We start from the raw sequence: 19617 nt of genomic DNA on the forward strand, positions 1-19617 counted from the left end.
AAATTATGAAGCACAAGTCCACAGGAGCTGTGAGAACACTAACGTCAGTAGTACAATCATCCAGCGACGAGAGGATCTGTGTTCCAGCCTCAAATAGTGCTCCCGGTGATGACAGGTGATTGTTGTCAGGTGTGTGTGTGGGCCAAGCGCGGGAGCCCACAGTGAGCTCCGCCCAGGCAGAGAGGGAGAGAACAGAAACAGCAAATGTAGCCTTGTGGGGCCGACCGGGCAGGCACGGAGACCATGACAGTAGATATATGGCCCACCAGCCATATTGAATTTTTGTCCCCATCCAGCCCTGAGTCATACGGTAACAAACTGAGGGGACTGCACTTCCAGAAGGGAACATTGCAGACATTGAGGTTAGCTAGGTGGAATCTCACAGGCAAATAGGAACCATGAAGAAGTTACTAGGAAAGCCACAACCACCAAATACCTCCAGAGGGTAAGGCAAGTCTTGAGGACTCAGCTGAATGGGAAGAACAAAATCCTGGGCTATCAACACCTGCACCCTGCCAGTCATCAAATAGCCTGCTGGGTTAATAAGCTGGCCAAAGGAGAAGTTAGATGCCATTGACTCTGTCCTATGCACGGAGGGTTTTAGTCCAAGATGTAGCACCCTGAGACTGTAGGCTAAGTGGAAGGAAGGAGGCTGAGGATTAGTGTGTGTCAGAATCGTGTCCAGGATGAAACAAAGATACAGTACCAATTTAGTGAGGTCTTTATAATGACTCATTATACACATATTTATGTTTAAAAAAATTTACATAAAGGCAGACTGCATGCTTAATCTTTCCAAATAGTATATAATTCCACTCTCATTCAACAAAGACAAAATGTTTGATATACACTGAGAGTTCTCACACAACCTGATGATAGAGGTCAGGATTACCCATTATTGTTGATGCTTGCAATGCTTCTTTATTACAAAAAATAACAAAAAAACAAGATTAATGTCAACGATCTTGATAAAAGAGCAAACAGATCAACACTTCTTTGACTCACTTTGCAAATATGCAGGAATATAGTTCTTAAACAGCAGTTAAAAACAAAAAATCATATAACAAGCTGATGAGAGCAGATAACACATTGCAGCACTTGTCTGACAAAGACTCCAGTAATACAGGTACACAAAATGCAAAAGGTTATAACATTTAAATATTTCAGTGGAGAGTAGCTAATGTGCTGTATGTAACTTCTGTGCCTTTTCCTTCACCCTGTTGAGAAACAAAATTGACAGTTAAGCAACTATAAGAGCTTCGACTCTTCTGGGATGTTCTTTCAACAAGGTTTAAGAGTGTGTTTATAGCAGACAGAAAACTAACTGAATAGCAGGAAACAATCTCCATAAATCTAAACACACAACATACACACACACACACACACACACACACACACACACACACACACACACACACACACACACACACACACACACACACACACACACACACAAAAGGAACAGGTTATACAAAGCAAAACAGGAAGTGACAAGACAAGACACCCTATATGCCTCAGTTCTCCGCAATCTTGCTCTGTAACTTTACATGTACTGCCAATACATTGTTGAGATGCTGTGGTTCCAAAATGTTTCCATGTTGCAATAACATAACTTAGAGTTGATTGTGGAAGATCGAGGCGAGAAGAAATTTCACAAACTGACTTGTTGCAACAGTCCTATCCTATTACTATACCATTACTGGACCAGTTCAGTGAGCTCTTTGGAGAATGCAAATCTGTAGGCATACTGCATGGCTAGGTGACTGATCTGCTGACAGTAAAAAAAAACACTGTATCCTGCAAAAACTCCAGTAAAAGGTAGATATAAAGAGACAGAAAGGCCAAAAGTTCTAATATTTAAAGATTTCAGTAGTGATTGGCTAATGTGCTGCATGTAACTTCTGTGTCTTTTGCCTCACCCTGAGAACAGAGAACAGAAACAAATATGACGATTAGAAAGAAAAAGCAAAGACCAAGGTGACCAAATTTAAAGCGAATCATGTCTTATGAGGATAATGAGCTAAATTATTTGAAAAGAGGGAAACAGTATGTGAGAAATCGTGTGTGTTTGGTTTCAGGTCTTTTAATATTTACCCTCTTGTTTCTTTATGGTAACAACTGAACAAACAAAAGGAGTGGAAAAAGAACACTTTACAGTCGTGTCATTCTTTAAGAAAAAAAAAGTTAAAGTCTGCTTATACTCAAATACAAATGTATAGTTGTAGTATGTTAGGGTTACCTCGGGTGATTTTCTTCTAATCAGAATCAGAATCAGAATACTTTATTGATCCCTGGGGGTAACAACTGAACTGTACATGATTTCCCCATCACTTTCAGGAAGTGACATCTGGGGGAAAACAAAAGGAGTGGAAACAGAACACTTTACAGTTGTGTCATTCTTTAAGAAAAAAAAAAGTTAAAGTCTGCTTATACTCAAATACAAATGTATAGTTGTAGTATGTTAGGGTTACCTCGGGTGATTTTCTTCTAATGTTTCCCACATTGGTGTATATTACTTCCTGGTCCACCTGTGTAGGATAAACAAAATGTAATTTAGAGAAAGACTGAAAGGTGTCAGCCTGGTTACTCCAAACTCTTTCCATACAGAGCTTTAAAGGAGAGTTGAATCTGTTCTTCTGGACGTAGAACAGATTAACTTTTTGGATTTCGCTCTATGGATGATTGAACATGCATGAAGACAATACTGGAAGATTAATTTGATCAATTAGACATTTTACTTTCCAATGTCAGTATATTCACTGAAAATCCTAGACTTGATTTCTTGATAGGACAGCAGTTGTTTACCTTGCCTAAGTGTTTTTTCTTGGGTCTAACTTCAGCGTATGCTACCTCCACTCCGGCCTGCATTGGAAAACAGAAAATAATTAGAACATCTGCAAAACTGTACTTATAAAAGTTTTCCCTATCAATTAATTTAGCTATTCTTGTAGAATCATGTACCAAGCTCACAGAGAAATAAATCAATATAACTCACCATTGCTGTGGCTGATGAGTCTGCTTTTCTCTGCTCTAGAGAAAAAACAAAGCACCTGTTACAGACTCTGTGTTAACAATGCAAAATAGCCAACAATAATGCATAAATTCAAGTAAATACTGTTTGGATTTAAATCAAAGTTTAACAAGACTTACTGTTTCTCAGTATCAACCAGATGAACAACACCACAATTACAATAAAGATCAACACACTCAGAGGGATGATGAGGATCTTGAGGTCAAATGAAGCTCTGCAACATGCAGTTTGAGAACACATAATTAAGTTTAGCATAAAAGGTTTTTAGTCAAAATAACAGTTTTGTCGCTAAATCTACTGCAAATATAAAAGATATCTGACCTTTGTTGTCCATTTTTAAATGTGGTAATTGTTCTATCTCCAGTAAAAGTATGGGCAGTAGCTATAATTCAACAAAACAAGAGTCAGTACTAGAGTACTGTAACAATGATTGTCCTAATATCTCTGAGAGTACTAACATTTATAAATGGATGGAGTTCATACACGTAACAATGATTGTGCTAATATCTCTTGTGCACATGTCAAGTTCATAATTACTTGCAGTACTCACTGGTGATTGGTTTCTCAGTAACAGTTAAATATACTGGTATCTGAATGTCCTCTTCAGCACACCAATACCAGCCACTGTCCTCTGACTGTAGTTCACTCATTGTCACTGTGAAAACATTTGGGTCTCTCATATAAGTGGTCACTGTTGTTCCATCTATGGATCCAGATGATCCTGTCACACAGTTCCTGCCCAGCCTGCACCACTTCATTTCTCCAGAGTTACTGTGGTGACATCTAATAGTTATGCTTTCTCCAATATATCCTGTAATCCTCTGATGATCCACATAGAGACTGGGGGTCCCTTCAAGGACAAACATTAAAATAAATAAAGTAATGAGTGGATAGAAGGACAAAAATTACAGATGTGAAAAACCATTGGCAATTTAGACTTCACGTCTATTTCTATTAACTTTTAATAACAACCACTTTAAAATGTTAACAAAGATGGAACCTCACCACTGGTAACTGACAGTTGAAAATGCTCTCCATAATCCAGTCCATTATTAATCTCCACCACACACCAGTAATCAGTGTTTTCATTTGTCAGATTGTTTATAGTTACAGTAAAAATAAATTGGTTTTTATCATCAGAGATTGAATATTTTCCTGAAGGGTCTGCTGTGTTTGTTTTTACTACATCGCTGCAGGATCTCCATTTAGATCCTTCACACAAGTACTTCACATGGTTTTTGTATTTGGACTCATAGAGACATGGGATGGAGATAGATTTCCCAGTTTTCACTGATACTTTACTGACTGTAGTTATGCTGTGAACTCCTGCAAAGAAACAAATGCACATTTTAATAGAATAGTTCTGTTGATTATCTACATGTTTTCAGAATTAAATGTTTTGCTAATAAAATAAAATCTCTTTTGGTAAGTTATTACAAATTACAAATTAATACTATTGGAAATTGAAAATCAACAGAGATGCTAAGCAAATTTTTAAAAGCCCCTGCCACATACCTGTTAGTCCAGTGATGATATAAATAATCCTGAGACAGAGAGCCATATTGATAAGTGAGCAGACAAAATCGTATGAACTGTTGCACTTGAAAACTTCAAGTGCAACACTTCCTATTTTTCAACTCTAAGTATGCCACTGCCACTGCAGTTGCAATCACTCTTCCTCCTATGTAAAACACACAAAAGTGAGCTGACAAAGGACCAGCCCCTCCCCCATCTTCACTGTGCGCTTATGCACGTTATAGGAAAACTTTAGTTTGGAAGAAGTGGCGAAAAGGTGGAGCTTGAAAACTGAGAGAAAACAACAAAAAGCAAGCTAGTAATAGTTTGTCAAATTTACCGACTTGTTAGCTGTGGGGCTTTAGTACCAGTAACAACTCGTAACCAGGCCTCACAGTCTCAGGAGGCTACTGGTGAAGCACCAGCTGTAGATAAGTGAGGAAGAGACAAAGTAAAATTAAAGAGTATAGATGGAGGAAACATAAGTAGGATATGAGAGATTCAAGGATTTGGGTTAAATAATTGGCTACTTTAACCATGAGCCACTGCTAACAGCTAAAGTGTAGCTTTAAATTTTGACGTTCTGCAATGCAACAAAGAAATAAATAACAGCAACTGTACCAAACTGATTAAAAACTGTCAAACAAAATGAAATGCATAGATATATGTATAATATATAGATATATGGCACACCGGCCATATTGACTTTTTGTCCCCGTCCAGCCCTGAGGGGACTGCACTACCAGAAGGCAACACTGCAGACCTTGAGAATAACTAAGGCTACGTTCACACTGCAGATGAAAGTGCATCATATCTGACTTTTTTGACCCTTTGTGACACATATCCGATCATGGTATGACAGTATGAACAGAAACAAATCCAATATTTTCAAATCCGACCTGGGCCACTTTCGTATGTGGTACTGAATCCGATACATATCTGATGTTTTAGAAAGCGACTGCTGTTTGAATGGTCATGTCGCATTAAATCCGTCTTTTACGTCACTGACACAAGACAGACGCCAATTATCAGCACCGAAGAAGCGCTGGAGAAGCGTCCGAGAAGACATCGTGAACGCTTCCTAGCCATCCCGTGTAGATGTTAGTGAAACTGTTGGGAAGACGTTGGAGAAACGTGAAGATTTTATTTGTACTGTATAATCTGCTGATTCTGACAGAAATCTGCAACTATCCTTTGAAGCACCGCTCCTCTCTAAAACAGCAATAAGGATAATTATTAGGCCATATGTAAATAACAAAATAACTTTATAACTTAAAGCAAAATTGGAAAACGTAAAGTCTGAAAAAAGTCTTTATATTAAGGGCCATCAGTCAAACAATACTGTTTGGTCTGGGTCTAAACAGAGCGCGTTGTGTGTGACGTCTTCTTTTGCGCATGCGGGCCGCTTTGAGGGTTCACACTAGAGCGTGTTTGCTGTCAAATTTTATTTGTAGTGTGAACAAGCAGACAAAAAATTGGATTTGAACATTAAGGCCTGCAGTGTGAATGTAGCCTGAGTACGGTGGAATCTCACAGGCAAATGGGAACCATGAAGATGTTACTAGGAAGGCCGCAACCACCAAATACCGCCAGAGTGTAAGTCAAGTCCTGAGGACTCAGCTGAATGGAAAGAACAAGATCCTGGGCTATTAATACCTACACCGTGCTAGTCATCAAATACCCTGCTGGTTTAATAAGCTGGCCAAAGGAGAAGTTAGATGCCACTGACTCTGTCCTATGCATGGAGGGTTTTAGTCCCAAATATAGCACCCTGAGACTGTAGGCTAAGTGGAAGGAAGGAGGCTGAGGATGTGTGTGTCAGAACTGTGTCCAGGATGAAACAACAAATATCCATGATTGCATCAGGAAGATGGCCACAAATGTTCTAACTTACAGCTGATTCTGAAATGTCTAGGAAATTTAACAAAGTGACTCGTTGCAGTGGTGGCGTCCTATTACAATACCACTGCAGTACCGATTTAGTGAGCTCTTTAGAATGACTCATTACACACATATTTATGTTTAAAAAATGTACGTAAAGGCAGACTGCATGCTTAATCGTTCCAAATAGTATATCATTCCACTCTCATTCAACAAAGATGATAGAAGTCAGGATTAGCCATTATTGTTGATGCTTGCAATGCTTCTTTATTACAATAAAAAACAAGAATAATGTCACTGATCTTGATAAAAGAGCAAACAGATCAACGCTTCTTTGACTCCCTTTGCAAATATGCAGGAATATAGTTTGTTAAACAACAGTTAAACGTGACAAAAAAGTTGCCAAGTTATAATATTTAAATATTTCAGTGGAGAGTAGCTAATGTGCTGTATGTAACTTCTGTGCCTTTTTCTTCACCCTGTTGGAGAACAGAAACAAAAATGACAGTTAGGGGGGGGGGGGAAGCAGAATGTGACCAAATTCCAAGTGACACACAAAATACCAGGACAACAACATTTTAAATGAAGGAAACACAGGAAGTGGGAAACAGGATGCGGTTGCTATCATGTTTAATATTTACCATTTTGATACTTTGATTCTTTATGGTCACAACCGAACTGTATGTGATTTCCCCATCACCTTCTGTAAATGACCCCTGGGAATGAACAAAAATAGAAAGCCAACACTTTACAGTTCCAACATGCTTTAAAAAAAAAAAGTCTACTTATATTCTTAAATATAAATGTTTAGCTGTGGTATGTTAGGGCTACCTCAGCTGTTTTTCTTCCCACATTTCTTACACTGGCGTATGTCACTTCCTCATCAATCTGTGTAGAATGAGCAAAATGTAATTTACAGAAAGACTAAACGCTGTCAGCCTGGTGTCACACAGAACTCTTTGCATATAGACCTGTCACACAGGATCTCTTACCTTTGCTGTGGGAGTTGATTCTGCTTTTCTCAGCTCTAGTAAAAGATAACTGCTGTTACTGACCGTGTAACAATGCACAATATTCAAAACTTTAATTGCATTTTAAATGTTTCAATGATTTCAATAACACTTACTTTGTCTCATTATAAACCAGATAAGAAAAGCTACAATTACAACCACGACCAGCAGGCTCAGAGGAATGATGAGGATCTTTAGGTCAAACGGAACTCTGCAAAATGTATAATTTAGTTTAGCTTAACAAGGAACAATGACATGCATAAAGGAATTTTTGACAGTTTCCCTTACAAGAACAGTTCATTAAATACTGCACATAAAACTGAAAAACAAACCTTTCTTGTTTGTCTTCAAATGTGTGAATTGTTCCGTTTCCAGTAACTTGAGCAACAGTAGAGGCAGTGGCTATAATTAAATATACATAAATAATTACTAGAGCACTATGACAATCATTATCCTAATATCTCTTAGAGTACTAACATTTAAAAATGGATGGAATTGATATATATGTGGAGTTTATGATAGCTTGCTGTACTCACTGGTGATTGGTTTCTCAGTAACATTTATAAATGGATGGATTTCATACACGTAACAATGATTGTGCTAATATCTCTTGTGCACATGTCAAGTTCATAATTACTTGCTGTACTCACTGGTGATTGGTTTCTCAGTAACAGTTAAATATACTGGTATCTGAATGTCCCCTTCAGCACACCAATACCAGCCACTGTCCTCTGACTGTAGTCCACTCATTGTCACTGTGAAAACATTTGGGTCTCTCATATGAGTGGTCACTGTTGTTCCATCTATGGATCCAGATGATCCTGTCACACAGTTCCTGCCCAGCCGGCACCACTTCATTTCTCCAGAGTAACTGTGGTGACATCTAATAGTTATGCTTTCTCCAATATATCCTGTAATCCTCTGATGATCCACATGGAGACTGGGGGTCCCTTAAAGTTCACAAAAAATACAATCAATACAAAAACCCTTCAAAATTCATTGAAATTCAGACTTAAGACATCTTCTCTTATTGACATTTAACAACAAATGAGAGCACATTCAGTCTTTTTTAGTAAAAATAAAAACATATTTGTTGTTTTTTTTGTTAGAAATTGTGACAAGAAATCCTGGAAACAATGTAAAATATGTACAAAGATGTGCACTTACCACTGGTAAATGACAGTTTAAAATATTTTCGATAATCTGCTCCATTATTAATCTCCACCACACACCAGTAGTCAGTGTTTTCATAGGCCAGCTGGTTTATAGTCACGGTGAAAATTTGCTGGTTTTTGTCATCAGAGATTGAATATTTTCCTGAAGGGTGTGCTGTGTTTGTTTTTACTGCATAGCGGCAGGAGTTCCAATAATATCCTTCACACAAGTACTTCACATGGTATTTGTATTGGGACTCATAGAGACATGGGATGGAGATAGATTTCCCAGTTTTCACTGAGACTTTACTGACTGTAGTTATGCTGTGAACTCCTGCAGAGAACAAATAAAGTATTATATTATTTCGTTTGCTTAAAAGGTTTTTTCCTTTTGGCTTATATTTTGTACATGAACAGAACAAATAAAGCACTTTAGTGGAATAATTCCATTGATCGGCTAGACGCTTTTAAAAATCTTCATTTTTCCTTATTAGATAATGTCTTCAAAAAACTCAATAAAATAAAAACAATTACAAGGCTATTACAAATATATTTTTGTTATTGGAACTTTTATAATCAGCATAAAAATTAATAAACAAGCTAAAGGACTTTAAAAGCCTCCCCCTCATACCTGTTAGTCCAGTCAACATATAAATAATCCTGGCATAGAGAGCCATATCGGTAAATGAACAGAAAAAACAGTGTGAGTTCCACTTCCTTTTTTTCATCCTTATATGCAGCTGTCACTGCCGTTTCTGTTATTCTTCCTCATATGTAAATCAGTAATTTTACATAAGTTGGCTCACAAAATAAAGAGTGTATGTAGTAAATAGTAATACATCCAACACCTGTCAAGCTGGTGGCTTTTCAAAACCCATCATTCTTAGCAACATATAGAAAATTGAAAAAGAAAATAGAACAGAGAAAACTAAAATATAAAAATGTGGTCAAAACAGGAAAGTGAAAGGGTTTCATGGTGCAAATTAAATACTGTTCTACATTGTGCAAGATCATCTTCTCTGAGCGGGTGTCAGTTCTTTGGTAACGTGAGTGACATTTCTGTGGTTTCTGACAACTTTTCCTGTTACTCTGACTCAGTGTCTGGTAAAGCCACAATGTGCTTCTCAGTGTCAAAATTTAAAACAGTGCAGATGTGATTAAAGTGCACATTCTGAACTTTAATTCATAATCATTAACATACATTTTACTTCCACCATATATCAATTACAACACTTGCCACCTCATTTTAGGGACACAACAGTGCTTGGGACAAAGTAATGATAGGTACATGAATGCAGTCATGTTTAATACTTTGTTGCATATCCCTTGCATGCAGTGCCAGCTGTCATAGATGTCATAGATGATAGATAGACATCAAGTCTATCTATCAGGTGACTAACCTTTTGGGGCTTGAGAAAGTTTTGTGTTGCCTTAGCAGTAAGTTATCTTGTTGCAGGATGAAGAGTTATTCAATGAGTTTGCAGGCATTTACTGGAACATGAGCAGATGTTTCCATCTTCCTCAGAATTCATTCTGCAACTTCCATCAGCCATCAGCAGTTACATCATCAATGAAGATAAGTTAGTTAATACCTGTAGCAGCCATACTGTATATGCCAAAGCCATAAAATACTAAACTATAATGTTACGGGCCCCAGGAATGGTGCCACAATAACAAAGATGAAAATCCCTGCTTGCTTAAGTGATTAAATGCCACTGTAAGTTTACAGTGAATTTACAGCAATATTCAACTGTATTTAAGGCAAACCACACTCTTATCTGGTTGAAATTAAAGTGGATAACTGTACCTGTTCTGAATACTGAAATTGATCAAAAATAAACACACATCTTTTACAGCACACTGAACTTGAAACTTACTTCTCTATACCGTGTGCAACTTCCATCTATTTCACAACTCATTAAGAGTCACATATTAAACAGCTTCATACTTTTGCAAAAACCTCAACTATACTTAAGCAATAAAACATGTTTGTATCAAAAACTTTATATAAAATAGTGTGCGGGAGTGCCAACCTTCATAATGAAAAGAAAACAAATCTATACGCATGACCTTCCTGCAAGACAATGCTCTGGGCGTAAACGACCCACAATACCAAAACATTACCGTGACGTTTCTGGTAGCGGCCTGCGCAGCCTGACCCCGCTGTCTCAGACTGACGGAGGTCCACGCGGGGCTGCTCGTAACTGTTACAAATATAGTCATACTTCTTTACAACTTAGCATGGAGATGAAACCTTGCTACGTAACAGATGTTGGTAGCATTTTTTTATACCAAGTACTAACCTGCAGATACAGGTGAAGTTCAGGAGCAATGAAGACACGGTGCACTCGGTTTGCCTTCCAGATTGAATCTGGCAGAAGTCCATCCCCCTAAAGCAACTGGGGCGCACCTGCCTTTAAATAATACTTCCACCTGAGGTGTTGCTCCATTTTTCTGTCCTTCTGTACAGTCCATGTGATAAAATAAATAATAAATAAATAATAACATTTTGGGTGTGCCACAATAGGAGGAAATATAACTTTTGGTGAAGCCTATGGGCTCTAGAATTCAGGCAGTCCTTGACCGCAAACGTTTTTCATCCAAGTAAGAAAAACAGTCCTGACATCTAAAATTATGTTAGTTTGAATTAGTTTGAGCCTGTGAAAATGGGGGACTATGTATACAACAGCTGTAATTCCTAAACAGTTAATGCAAACGTTTTTATTAAACCCTTTAAATTACAGCTGAAACTACACGTGAATCTCACATTGACCGTTTGATTTTTATGTATTTGTGTACTGAAGTAAAATAACAAAAATGAAGTCATTGTCCAAATACTTATGGTGCTAACTCTATACCAGCGATAGCAATGACTGTAGAGTTATTACCAAATAATGGGAAATAAACTGCTGTAACTTACAACAGTGGCATCACACCCCTCAGATCTGGTGTTCTCTGAAACATATAACAAGATTGTCAAAATACAAATACAGTATTTTATCCCAGAATCTAATTAGAAAACCTACTCACTACGCATTTTCAACCTCCGTATGAATAATGTTACAGGAACTATCTGTAGCTGTAGGATGAGGACAGAGGTGAGATTGGTCATCTTAGTGGAATTGGAAGATAAAGGCAGATGAGGATAAAACTGACATGCTTTTTTCAAACAGAAACCAATTCTGAAACTGAACAAGATGAATACTTTTCATGAGCAAATTTGATCTTTAGTTTTAGTTTAGTTTTGTTCTGTTTTGTCTAATACTGGGAATATGCAAATTGTTAAAAGTGATAGACCTCTTGTATCCATCCTCCAGGCTGGAAGCTGATACTGGAAGCCTGGAGGATGGATACAAGAGGATGATTTGTATGATTGAAGTTGTTGGCTGGGCTGTATTTGGTTCAGTGTTTGTAAGCGAGGAGGAATGCTGACGAGTGGTTGAAAATGTCCTTGTGAATTCTATTAATGTAAAAAAAAAAAAAAAGCACCCAAAAACAAAAACTGAACTCATGATAATTAGTACTGTGTATATTATTGGTAAATATTGGACGATATCTTCTGTAATATAAAATTTTAACTTAAACTACTATGCAAGGATATTATATATTATTTGGAGGCCAGCTGGAGACTATGCATCTAAAACAATAAAGTATTTTCAAAATGATCACAATGGTTGTCAATGCCCTGGTTTTTTGTAGGTTTCATCTCTGCAGTAACAGCACTGTAGTGCCACCAATCTGTCCGAGATGCAAATCCATTTATGCATTCCTTGAATCAAAGAATGGATAAATTACACCCATTTATACCTGTCGGATAATTTTAAATTTTTTTATTTCAAACTTACCAAATTATTCACAGGTTATTTTTTTAAGGGGATTATGTGAAGGCAGATGAAAATCAGTCACTTGGATTTTTTGAATTTTGAAAGTGATCATCAGCAGTGTGGTAAAATGGTTTTGACCTCTGGGGGCGCTGTTTACAGCCATTCTTTTCACATCATAAGACCAAGTTGCATTGCTCAAGTGTCCCACCACTGCCTGAAGCTTAATTTCTGTCATTTGTTAAACCTTTGTAGTGCCATTTTTTATGATAATTCGCTAACTTATGAAAACAGAAAGGTTATCTTAGTATCTTACTTGTATTGGTCCGCAGTGCAGTCTTACCGGTTGAAGTAACTTCATGAACAATTATGTGCACTGGCATCTGTAAGTCTCCAATAGCACACCAATACCAACCGCTGCTCTCTGATCTCAGATCGCTCATGGTGACAGTGAAAAGATTAGGGACACTCGCATTTATTTTCACAGCTGTTCCACCTATTGATCCGTCTTGATTGGTTACATCACTTTTACAATTCAGAATCATGGCCGCAGTAAAATATTAAACACAATACTAAAAGCTGTTGATTAACCACCAGTGACTCATCTCTTTAAGTTAATTATTTACTAGCTCGAGGCTTCTCTTACTTACCCAGCAATCTAGTGAGCAATAGGTGATAAATATATAGAAGAACCATGTTGGCACAGCTGCTGTGAGTGAGTGACCCCTTTCACTATCACAGGGAAAATTTCAACCTGGATTGCTTCCTCATTTTATTTATATTTTTGACAATGTTTCTGTTTTCAGGGCTTTTACAGTTACCAACAATTCACCCAAAAGTATATTTCATAATTTGCTTAATTTAAAAAACTAATAATATTTTATTTATAACAATGCAATGAGACAAATGAATAGATAATGATTTTAATGACGATTACCATTTGAGAGCTATTGGATCAAACCTGTTTTGATAGTTACAATAACCCACAACTAAATCTATTGGAATTTATCTAAATAGATTTATTTCTGCAATGTTTTATTAGATAATTTGTGTTGTTTCACTATATATGTTTATTTTTATGTCAGTCATTAGAAGAATAGGTGGACTTATATTCACCCATGGTCCCTTACTGAGTTCTGTAGTTCTATTTACTGGAGCACTTTGTAGACTGCCATGCAATAACTGTCCTCAGCAATCAGATCTTAACAATCTTGGGTACATCTGCCCTCATAAAGAGACTATAGTAACTCTAACAAGTTCTTCAGCATTATTAAAGCCAAACAGCTTCTTTACTTGCCACTGTTGCATGAACTGTACTCTTCATTCAGAAGTAGTGAAGGCAGAGGGGTTTAAATACCTGGGGTCAACCATCAAAATGAACAGACAGCACACTAGTGGGTGAGGATGAGTGTCAGGAGTGTTTTGCGACTGAGGTCTAGCAGTAAGAGTGAAAGAAAAGGTTTACAAACCAATAGTCAGACTGTAAATTATGGTTTGGAGACAGTGGTGCCGATAAAAGAAACTAGATGGATCTGGAGGACGATTCTAAGATTTCCATTTGAATGTCTTGATGTCATCCAGGTAAGAAAACCTAAAAAGTTGATTCTGTTCGTGTGGAAGTAGCATTTCAAGTGGGAGAAACGTTTTTTTACTTATCCAATTGACTTTTTCAGTCTCAGGTGACCGCTGGTTTCTCCAACCTTATAAACAGTAGATTTGCATAATGACTGACGAAACGATGTGAGGTCAGTTTCATGCTGTTTTTAATATGCTACTTCAGCTGAAACTGAAGTAGTCATTCGGATGAGTGACGAAAACGTTTCTCCCACAGAACACAATTTACTTTTTGGGATTTTCATTTGGAGTAATCAGGAGATGAAGGCAGATGATCCGATGTGATGGTCACTAAAGGGAGAAGGCGAAAAAGGAAGACTGCAGCTTTTAAAACATTTCAAAATTACACTATTAATATATTGCATTTTCCATATTTTGCAAGTGTCACTAACTATCACCAAATGCCCTTCCGCCCTTAATATATTATGGATGCCCTTGTATACAGCCCCACGGTGTTTCTTGTAACTTATACATTGTGTATATAGTGTTTTTATATTGTTGTTTTGAATCTGGTCACTTTCTTGCACCTTTGTGGTCTTGGTAGCTAATTTCGATGTGCAGGCAACTGTAGAATGACATGTTCTAAGTTCTGGTTTTCTTCAGTGATGACGACATTACCAAGGGACTTCTTCGTCGACTGTTGATGACGTATTTATGTAACCCTCGAAATGCAAAGCGATCGATGTGTATTTTGGCGGTCCGTTCAAGTCCACCGAACTTTCAGTTCTGATGACAGCTGTGAATTAACAGCCCCGCCAAGAAGAGGACACATATCTTAGCACCACCGACAGATTTTCATCGTTAATAATGGAGTACGGGAAGGAGAGGGTGGTGGCGTTGGTAGACATGGACTGCTTTTACGTGCAGGTGGAGCAGAGGCTGAATCCAGCTCTGAGGAATACTCCCTGTGTGGTGGCCCAGTACAAGACGTGGAAAGGAGGCAGGTGAGTTTCTGACACAGAGATACTGTTTTTGTGATCGACGCAATTGAAACACCTAGCCGTGACACAAAACCTGGGTCTGTGGGTGACTTAGGTTCCTAAAGCTAAAGTTACGAAAGTTTTTTTTTCTGGTGTGCCTTACGTACATCCTGTTCGTACTCGTGTTTGCAGAACTGCCTCAACTCTTTGTTGCATAGAGTTAAAAGGTTGATGAAAAAGCCAAAGCTTGCTCTAGTGGACTGATATCTGGTGACTGTGGAGGTCATTCGAGTGCAGTGAACTCACTGGCATGTTCAAGGAACCAGTTTGAGATGATTTGAGGTTTGTGGTGTGTTATCCTGCTGGAAGCACCCATCAGAATGGTTATACTGTAGTCATAAAGGGATGGACATGGTAGGCCGTGCTGTTTAAACGATGCTCAGTTTGTACTAAGGGGCACAAACTCTGCTAAAAAAAAAAAAAATCCCCCACAACATTACACCACCACCACCAACCTGAATCTGAACACATCAGACCAGGCAACACTGTCCTATTAGTCATCTCTTGTCTAATTTTGGTGAGCCCATGTGAACTGTAGCTTTAGTTTCCTGTTTTTTAGCTGACAGAAGTGGCACCTGCTGTGGTGTTACGTGGCCGTAGCCCATCTGCTTCGAGGTTCATCGTTTTTTGTGTTTAAAAATGGTTTTTTTTGCATAACTTAGTTGAGTGGTTATTTGAATTTGAGTTCCTGTTGAGTTCCTGTTCAGCATGAAGCCATTTTCTTTGACCTCTTAGTTGCACAAGGCACTTTCACCCAGAAAACTGCAGCTTTATTTTCTCTTTTTTCAGACCATTCTATGTAAACCATAGAGTTGGTGTTAGGGGAGAAAATGCCAGTAGATCAGCAGATTTTGAAATAATGAAATACTCGGTAAAACAGAATGTTGACTAGATTACAGAGAATTTAAACATTCCCCTCTCTCTTTGTAACCCACTGGTGAATTCGTTCCCACGACTGCGTGTGTTCAGTTGCATTGACCATTTGAATTGATGTCTCTGTGTTGGCAACTCACCCGCCCTCATGTCCCACAAATAACCGCTTAGACATCCTTCTAAAATGTTTTCACACTTTATGACTTTTTTTTTTTGTGATCTTTGACTAAATGTTATTGTTTCTTAGTATTATAGCTGTGAGCTACGAGGCCAGGGCTCATGGTGTCACCAGGAACATGTGGGTGGATGATGCAAAAAAACTGTGCCCAGACCTCCAGGTGGCACGAGTGCGTGAGTCTCATGGCAAGGCTGACTTGACAAAGTAAGTGCTGCTGCTGATGTACATCCCCAGAGACTTCCTCTTTTTAATTGGATCAACATTAAATCTTTGGATCAACACTCGATCAACATTGTCTTTAATTAAATTTACGATTATTTTTTGAATTGTCTTAAATCCTTATGGCCAAAGCTGTACTGCAAATATCTTCTTTCTATCCCCTTTGTAGTTACAGAGAGGCGAGTGTGGAGGTGATTGAGGTCATGTCTCGCTTTGCTGTGATTGAGAGAGCTAGCATTGATGAGGCCTACATGGATTTGACTGCTGCTGTCCAGCAGCGACTGAAAAATATGACTGACAAACAAATCGAAACTTCACTCTTGAGAACTACCTACATCCAGGGGTACCCACAAAGTTCACCTGCAGCTGAAGACTCTGCAGAGGACACTGTGTTGGATAAAGGTAGGCTGTAAGCTAACTTCAGTTACCCAATGAGTTGTTTCTGCAGTTGACACAGAAAGCTGTCGAAGAATAACAGCTAAAAAACTCTGGCAGGCTTTATCCTCCTAACAACATCATGTTTGTGCTCAGAGGAACAGCGATCCAGAGGTCTCCAGCAGTGGCTGGAATCTTTAACGTTCCCGTCAGTGGGTGAGCAGAACTCTGCAGAGCTGCAGCTAACTGTTGGAGCACTGATTGTTGAGGAAATGAGAGCAGCTGTGGAGAAACACACAGGTTTCAGTTGTTCTGCAGGAATATCACACAATAAGGTAGGATAAACTCCTATTTAATAGTCTAAGACCGGTAACTGTGTTTGCAGAGATAATCATTTACCGCTCACTTTTCCAAGGTATTGGCTAAACTAGCCTGTGGTCTGAACAAGCCCAACAGACAAACTGTTCTTCCTCTGGACTCTGTGACAGAACTTTTCAGCAGTCTCCCCATTGGCAAGATGTAAGTTTAGTTATGTCATCGCTTACATTGACAGAGTGGCAGCAAAAACTTAAAATTAAACCCTGTCCTCTTGTATTATTTATTTCCCTGCAGCCGTAACCTGGGGGGTAAGCTGGGAACTTCAATCACAGAAACTCTGGGAATAGAGAACATGGGCGATCTCACTCGCTTCTCTAAGGCTCAGTTGGAGCAGCACTTTGGAGAAAAAACAGGGTGAGAGAGCCAGAAATCCCTTCAAACACTATCATTTTGATAATGGTGACATAACTTGCTTAAGAAAGTAATCACATGGTGTTATTAAAATAATAACAAGTAGTTTTGCATTTTTAAACTTCCTTAAACATTTCTGAACTTCTGTACTTGAACTTCTGCTTCAGAAAAGAAACTTTGTAATTTTGGAAACCCTTCTGTACTACAGGGACGTTAAACTTTATCCTGCTTCCTCGTTTAATGTAGTCAGTGGCTGTACGACTTGTGCCGGGGGATTGATTTTGAAGCTGTGAAACCAAGACAGCTTCCAAAGTCCATTGGCTGCAGTAAAAACTTTCCTGGGAAGACATCGCTGGCTACTAAAGAGCAGGTAGAGCCAATGTTTCTGTGCTCTTTCAGTGTGTTCCACAAGCATTTTTAAAGTATTTGTATTTGTGCAGGTACAGTACTGGCTTCATCAACTGGCTCTTGAGTTAGAGGAGAGGCTGACCAAGGACAGAGAAGTGGTAAGACACAATACTTGGCTGTGTAATTTAGTTCTTTTCCATCATTAAACCATCTTTTCTTCAGTTGGGTTTCACATTAGTGCCAAATCCCGTAAATGCAGCTATTTTCAGCTCAGTTCCTTTAATTTCTTATAGAACGGTCGTGTGGCTAAAATGCTGACAGTTGGTGTGCGTCAGCTTGGCGACAAGAGGATGAGCAGCTTCTCTAGATGTTGTGCTTTAGTGCGCTACGAGGCGACCAAAATATCCAGCGACACCTTTGCCATTATCAAGAGTCTGAACACAGCAGGAAACCATCAGGCTGCATGGTAATTAGAACAGGATACTGCAGAGGGTTTAAAGTAATTTGCCAAAGGGATGTTCTGTGATTTTTATTTATTTATATTTTTTAATTTTTTAATTTAAACTGTCTTCCATCATGTCCCCAGGACTCCACCCCTCAGCATGTTATACCTCTCAGCTAGTAAATTCAGCGATGTTTCATCAGCGGGGGGGATCGCTGGCTTTCTTTCCAGTGATAGCACTTCAACGCAGCCACCCCGTGAACCAAAAAATGTCTCCCCGTGTAAACAAACCGGCTCCATCCAGTCCTTTTTTCAAAAGGCAGTTGAGAAACAAAAACAGAAGGTTAGAAAGGAGGATGATGATGATGATGATGAAGAGGATTCTGGTACACACAGCAATGAAGGTCTCCCAGCTTCCTCACTTCACAATACTTCTGTTTCTGTTAGTCAGTTGAAGTCAGACGCCGTCTGTCCTGCTTCCTCTTTTACACCTGTTTCTCAGTCCAAAATTGGTTCATCCAGCCCCCACCCAGGCATTTCCTCTTTCTTTCAGAAGAACACCATTGAAAAAAGCCTCCAGGTTTCAGGGTCAGCACTGAACAAGCCTGAAAACGGACAAATGCCAGGTCCCGTTGATGAGGAAGACACCAAAGACATTGTTGCTGTGGCATCAGGCTTGGAGTCAAAACTTAGCTCAGAGAATGCATCTCATGAGTCGGCAAGTGAGGAGTTAAGGAATGAACTGGACATTAATGTGGAGTCAAATCACCCTCCTCCCACTGTGGCCAGTGAAGATCTGATGAGCTGTGAACGCTGTGGTCAGGAGGTGTTAGCGTGGGAAATGCCAGAACACAATGACTATCATTTTGCTCTGGACCTCCAGCAGTCCTTCTCTTCAGGCACATCAACCATCACTTCCTCTTCTTCTTCCGGTACCGCTATGAATCCTCTCAGAGCAGCAGCAGCAGACACAGCCCACTCCTCTCGGGGCAAGACTAAAACAAGAGGCCAGTCGGGACCAGCACCAAAAAGACCCCGCTCCCAAAGTGCAATCACGGGCACTCTGGATTCATTCTTCAAGAAAAACTGAAGATCTAATGCAGAACCGCAGTTTTAAATTAAACTCAAACGTAGTTCTGATTATGTACATTTTAAAAAATGTTTGTTTAAAAAGCCATATCCTAAACAGTACATTAAGACTTTTCTGCTTTCAATGTTGAAGTTGGGTAATGATAACAATGTGTATAAAAAAAAAAAAATCAAAAAATCATATTTATTTGATTTATTTAATTAACTTTTTAATGATAAATAAAAAGACAATATTATTAAGAGACATTTTTGTAAAGCAGAGTGTATTAAAGATTCTTTTTACTCATCCTAGTAACATGCAGTATGCTGTAGTACTTTGACTTACCAGCAGATGGCACTAGTTAGTTGAATGTAGAGC

At 38.6% G+C, this 19617-nt stretch overlaps 2 protein-coding genes across 2 annotated transcripts; one reads left to right on the plus strand and one right to left on the minus strand.

Annotated features, from left to right (window-relative positions):
- Window positions 1–285: 285 nt before the first annotated feature.
- On the minus strand, window positions 286–12119 carry LOC120715012. The gene is made up of 20 exons (XM_040001727.1): window positions 10895–12119; window positions 10716–10795; window positions 8605–8925; window positions 8088–8387; window positions 7770–7839; window positions 7554–7648; window positions 7420–7454; window positions 7259–7315; window positions 7069–7143; window positions 6856–6906; window positions 4547–4661; window positions 4037–4357; window positions 3582–3881; window positions 3353–3413; window positions 3151–3245; window positions 2996–3030; window positions 2806–2862; window positions 2472–2528; window positions 2305–2347; window positions 286–2118 (listed from the first exon to the last, which is right to left on the minus strand). The coding sequence occupies exons 1-20, from the start codon at window positions 10975–10977 to the stop codon at window positions 2084–2086; spliced, it is 2286 nt and encodes a 761-aa protein (XP_039857661.1). The 5' UTR covers window positions 10978–12119; the 3' UTR covers window positions 286–2083.
- A 2536-nt stretch (window positions 12120–14655) lies between these two features.
- polh (polymerase (DNA directed), eta) lies at window positions 14656–19322 on the plus strand. The gene is made up of 10 exons (XM_040001500.1): window positions 14656–14970; window positions 16127–16261; window positions 16446–16678; window positions 16808–16986; window positions 17067–17170; window positions 17264–17383; window positions 17627–17750; window positions 17821–17886; window positions 18022–18194; window positions 18315–19322. Exons 1-10 carry the CDS (start codon window positions 14834–14836, stop codon window positions 19258–19260), a joined length of 2217 nt encoding a protein of 738 aa, XP_039857434.1. The 5' UTR covers window positions 14656–14833; the 3' UTR covers window positions 19261–19322.
- The last annotated feature ends 295 nt before the right edge of the window (window positions 19323–19617 follow it).

This window comes from Simochromis diagramma, unplaced genomic scaffold, assembly GCF_900408965.1.
Source record: "Simochromis diagramma unplaced genomic scaffold, fSimDia1.1 OVJJ01000421.1, whole genome shotgun sequence".
NCBI lineage: Eukaryota > Metazoa > Chordata > Actinopteri > Cichliformes > Cichlidae > Simochromis > Simochromis diagramma.

Excerpts from the sequence above, each read along its gene's own strand:
- polh (XM_040001500.1), top strand. The coding sequence starts at position 14,834 with ATGGAGTACGGGAAGGAGAGGGTGGTGGCGTTGGTAGACATGGACTGC. Across the intron at positions 14,971-16,126 it reads AAGACGTGGAAAGGAGGCAG|TATTATAGCTGTGAGCTACG; the intron begins GTGAGTTTCTGA and ends ATTGTTTCTTAG. Across the intron at positions 17,751-17,820 it reads CGCTGGCTACTAAAGAGCAG|GTACAGTACTGGCTTCATCA; the intron begins GTAGAGCCAATG and ends GTATTTGTGCAG.
- LOC120715012 (XM_040001727.1), bottom strand. The coding sequence starts at position 10,977 with ATGGACTTCTGCCAGATTCAATCTGGAAGGCAAACCGAGTGCACCGTG. Across the intron at positions 8,388-8,604 it reads TAAACTGTCATTTACCAGTG|GGACCCCCAGTCTCCATGTG; the intron begins GTAAGTGCACAT and ends GTGAACTTTAAG. Across the intron at positions 6,907-7,068 it reads AGAATCAAAGTATCAAAATG|GGTGAAGAAAAAGGCACAGA; the intron begins GTAAATATTAAA and ends GTTCTCCAACAG.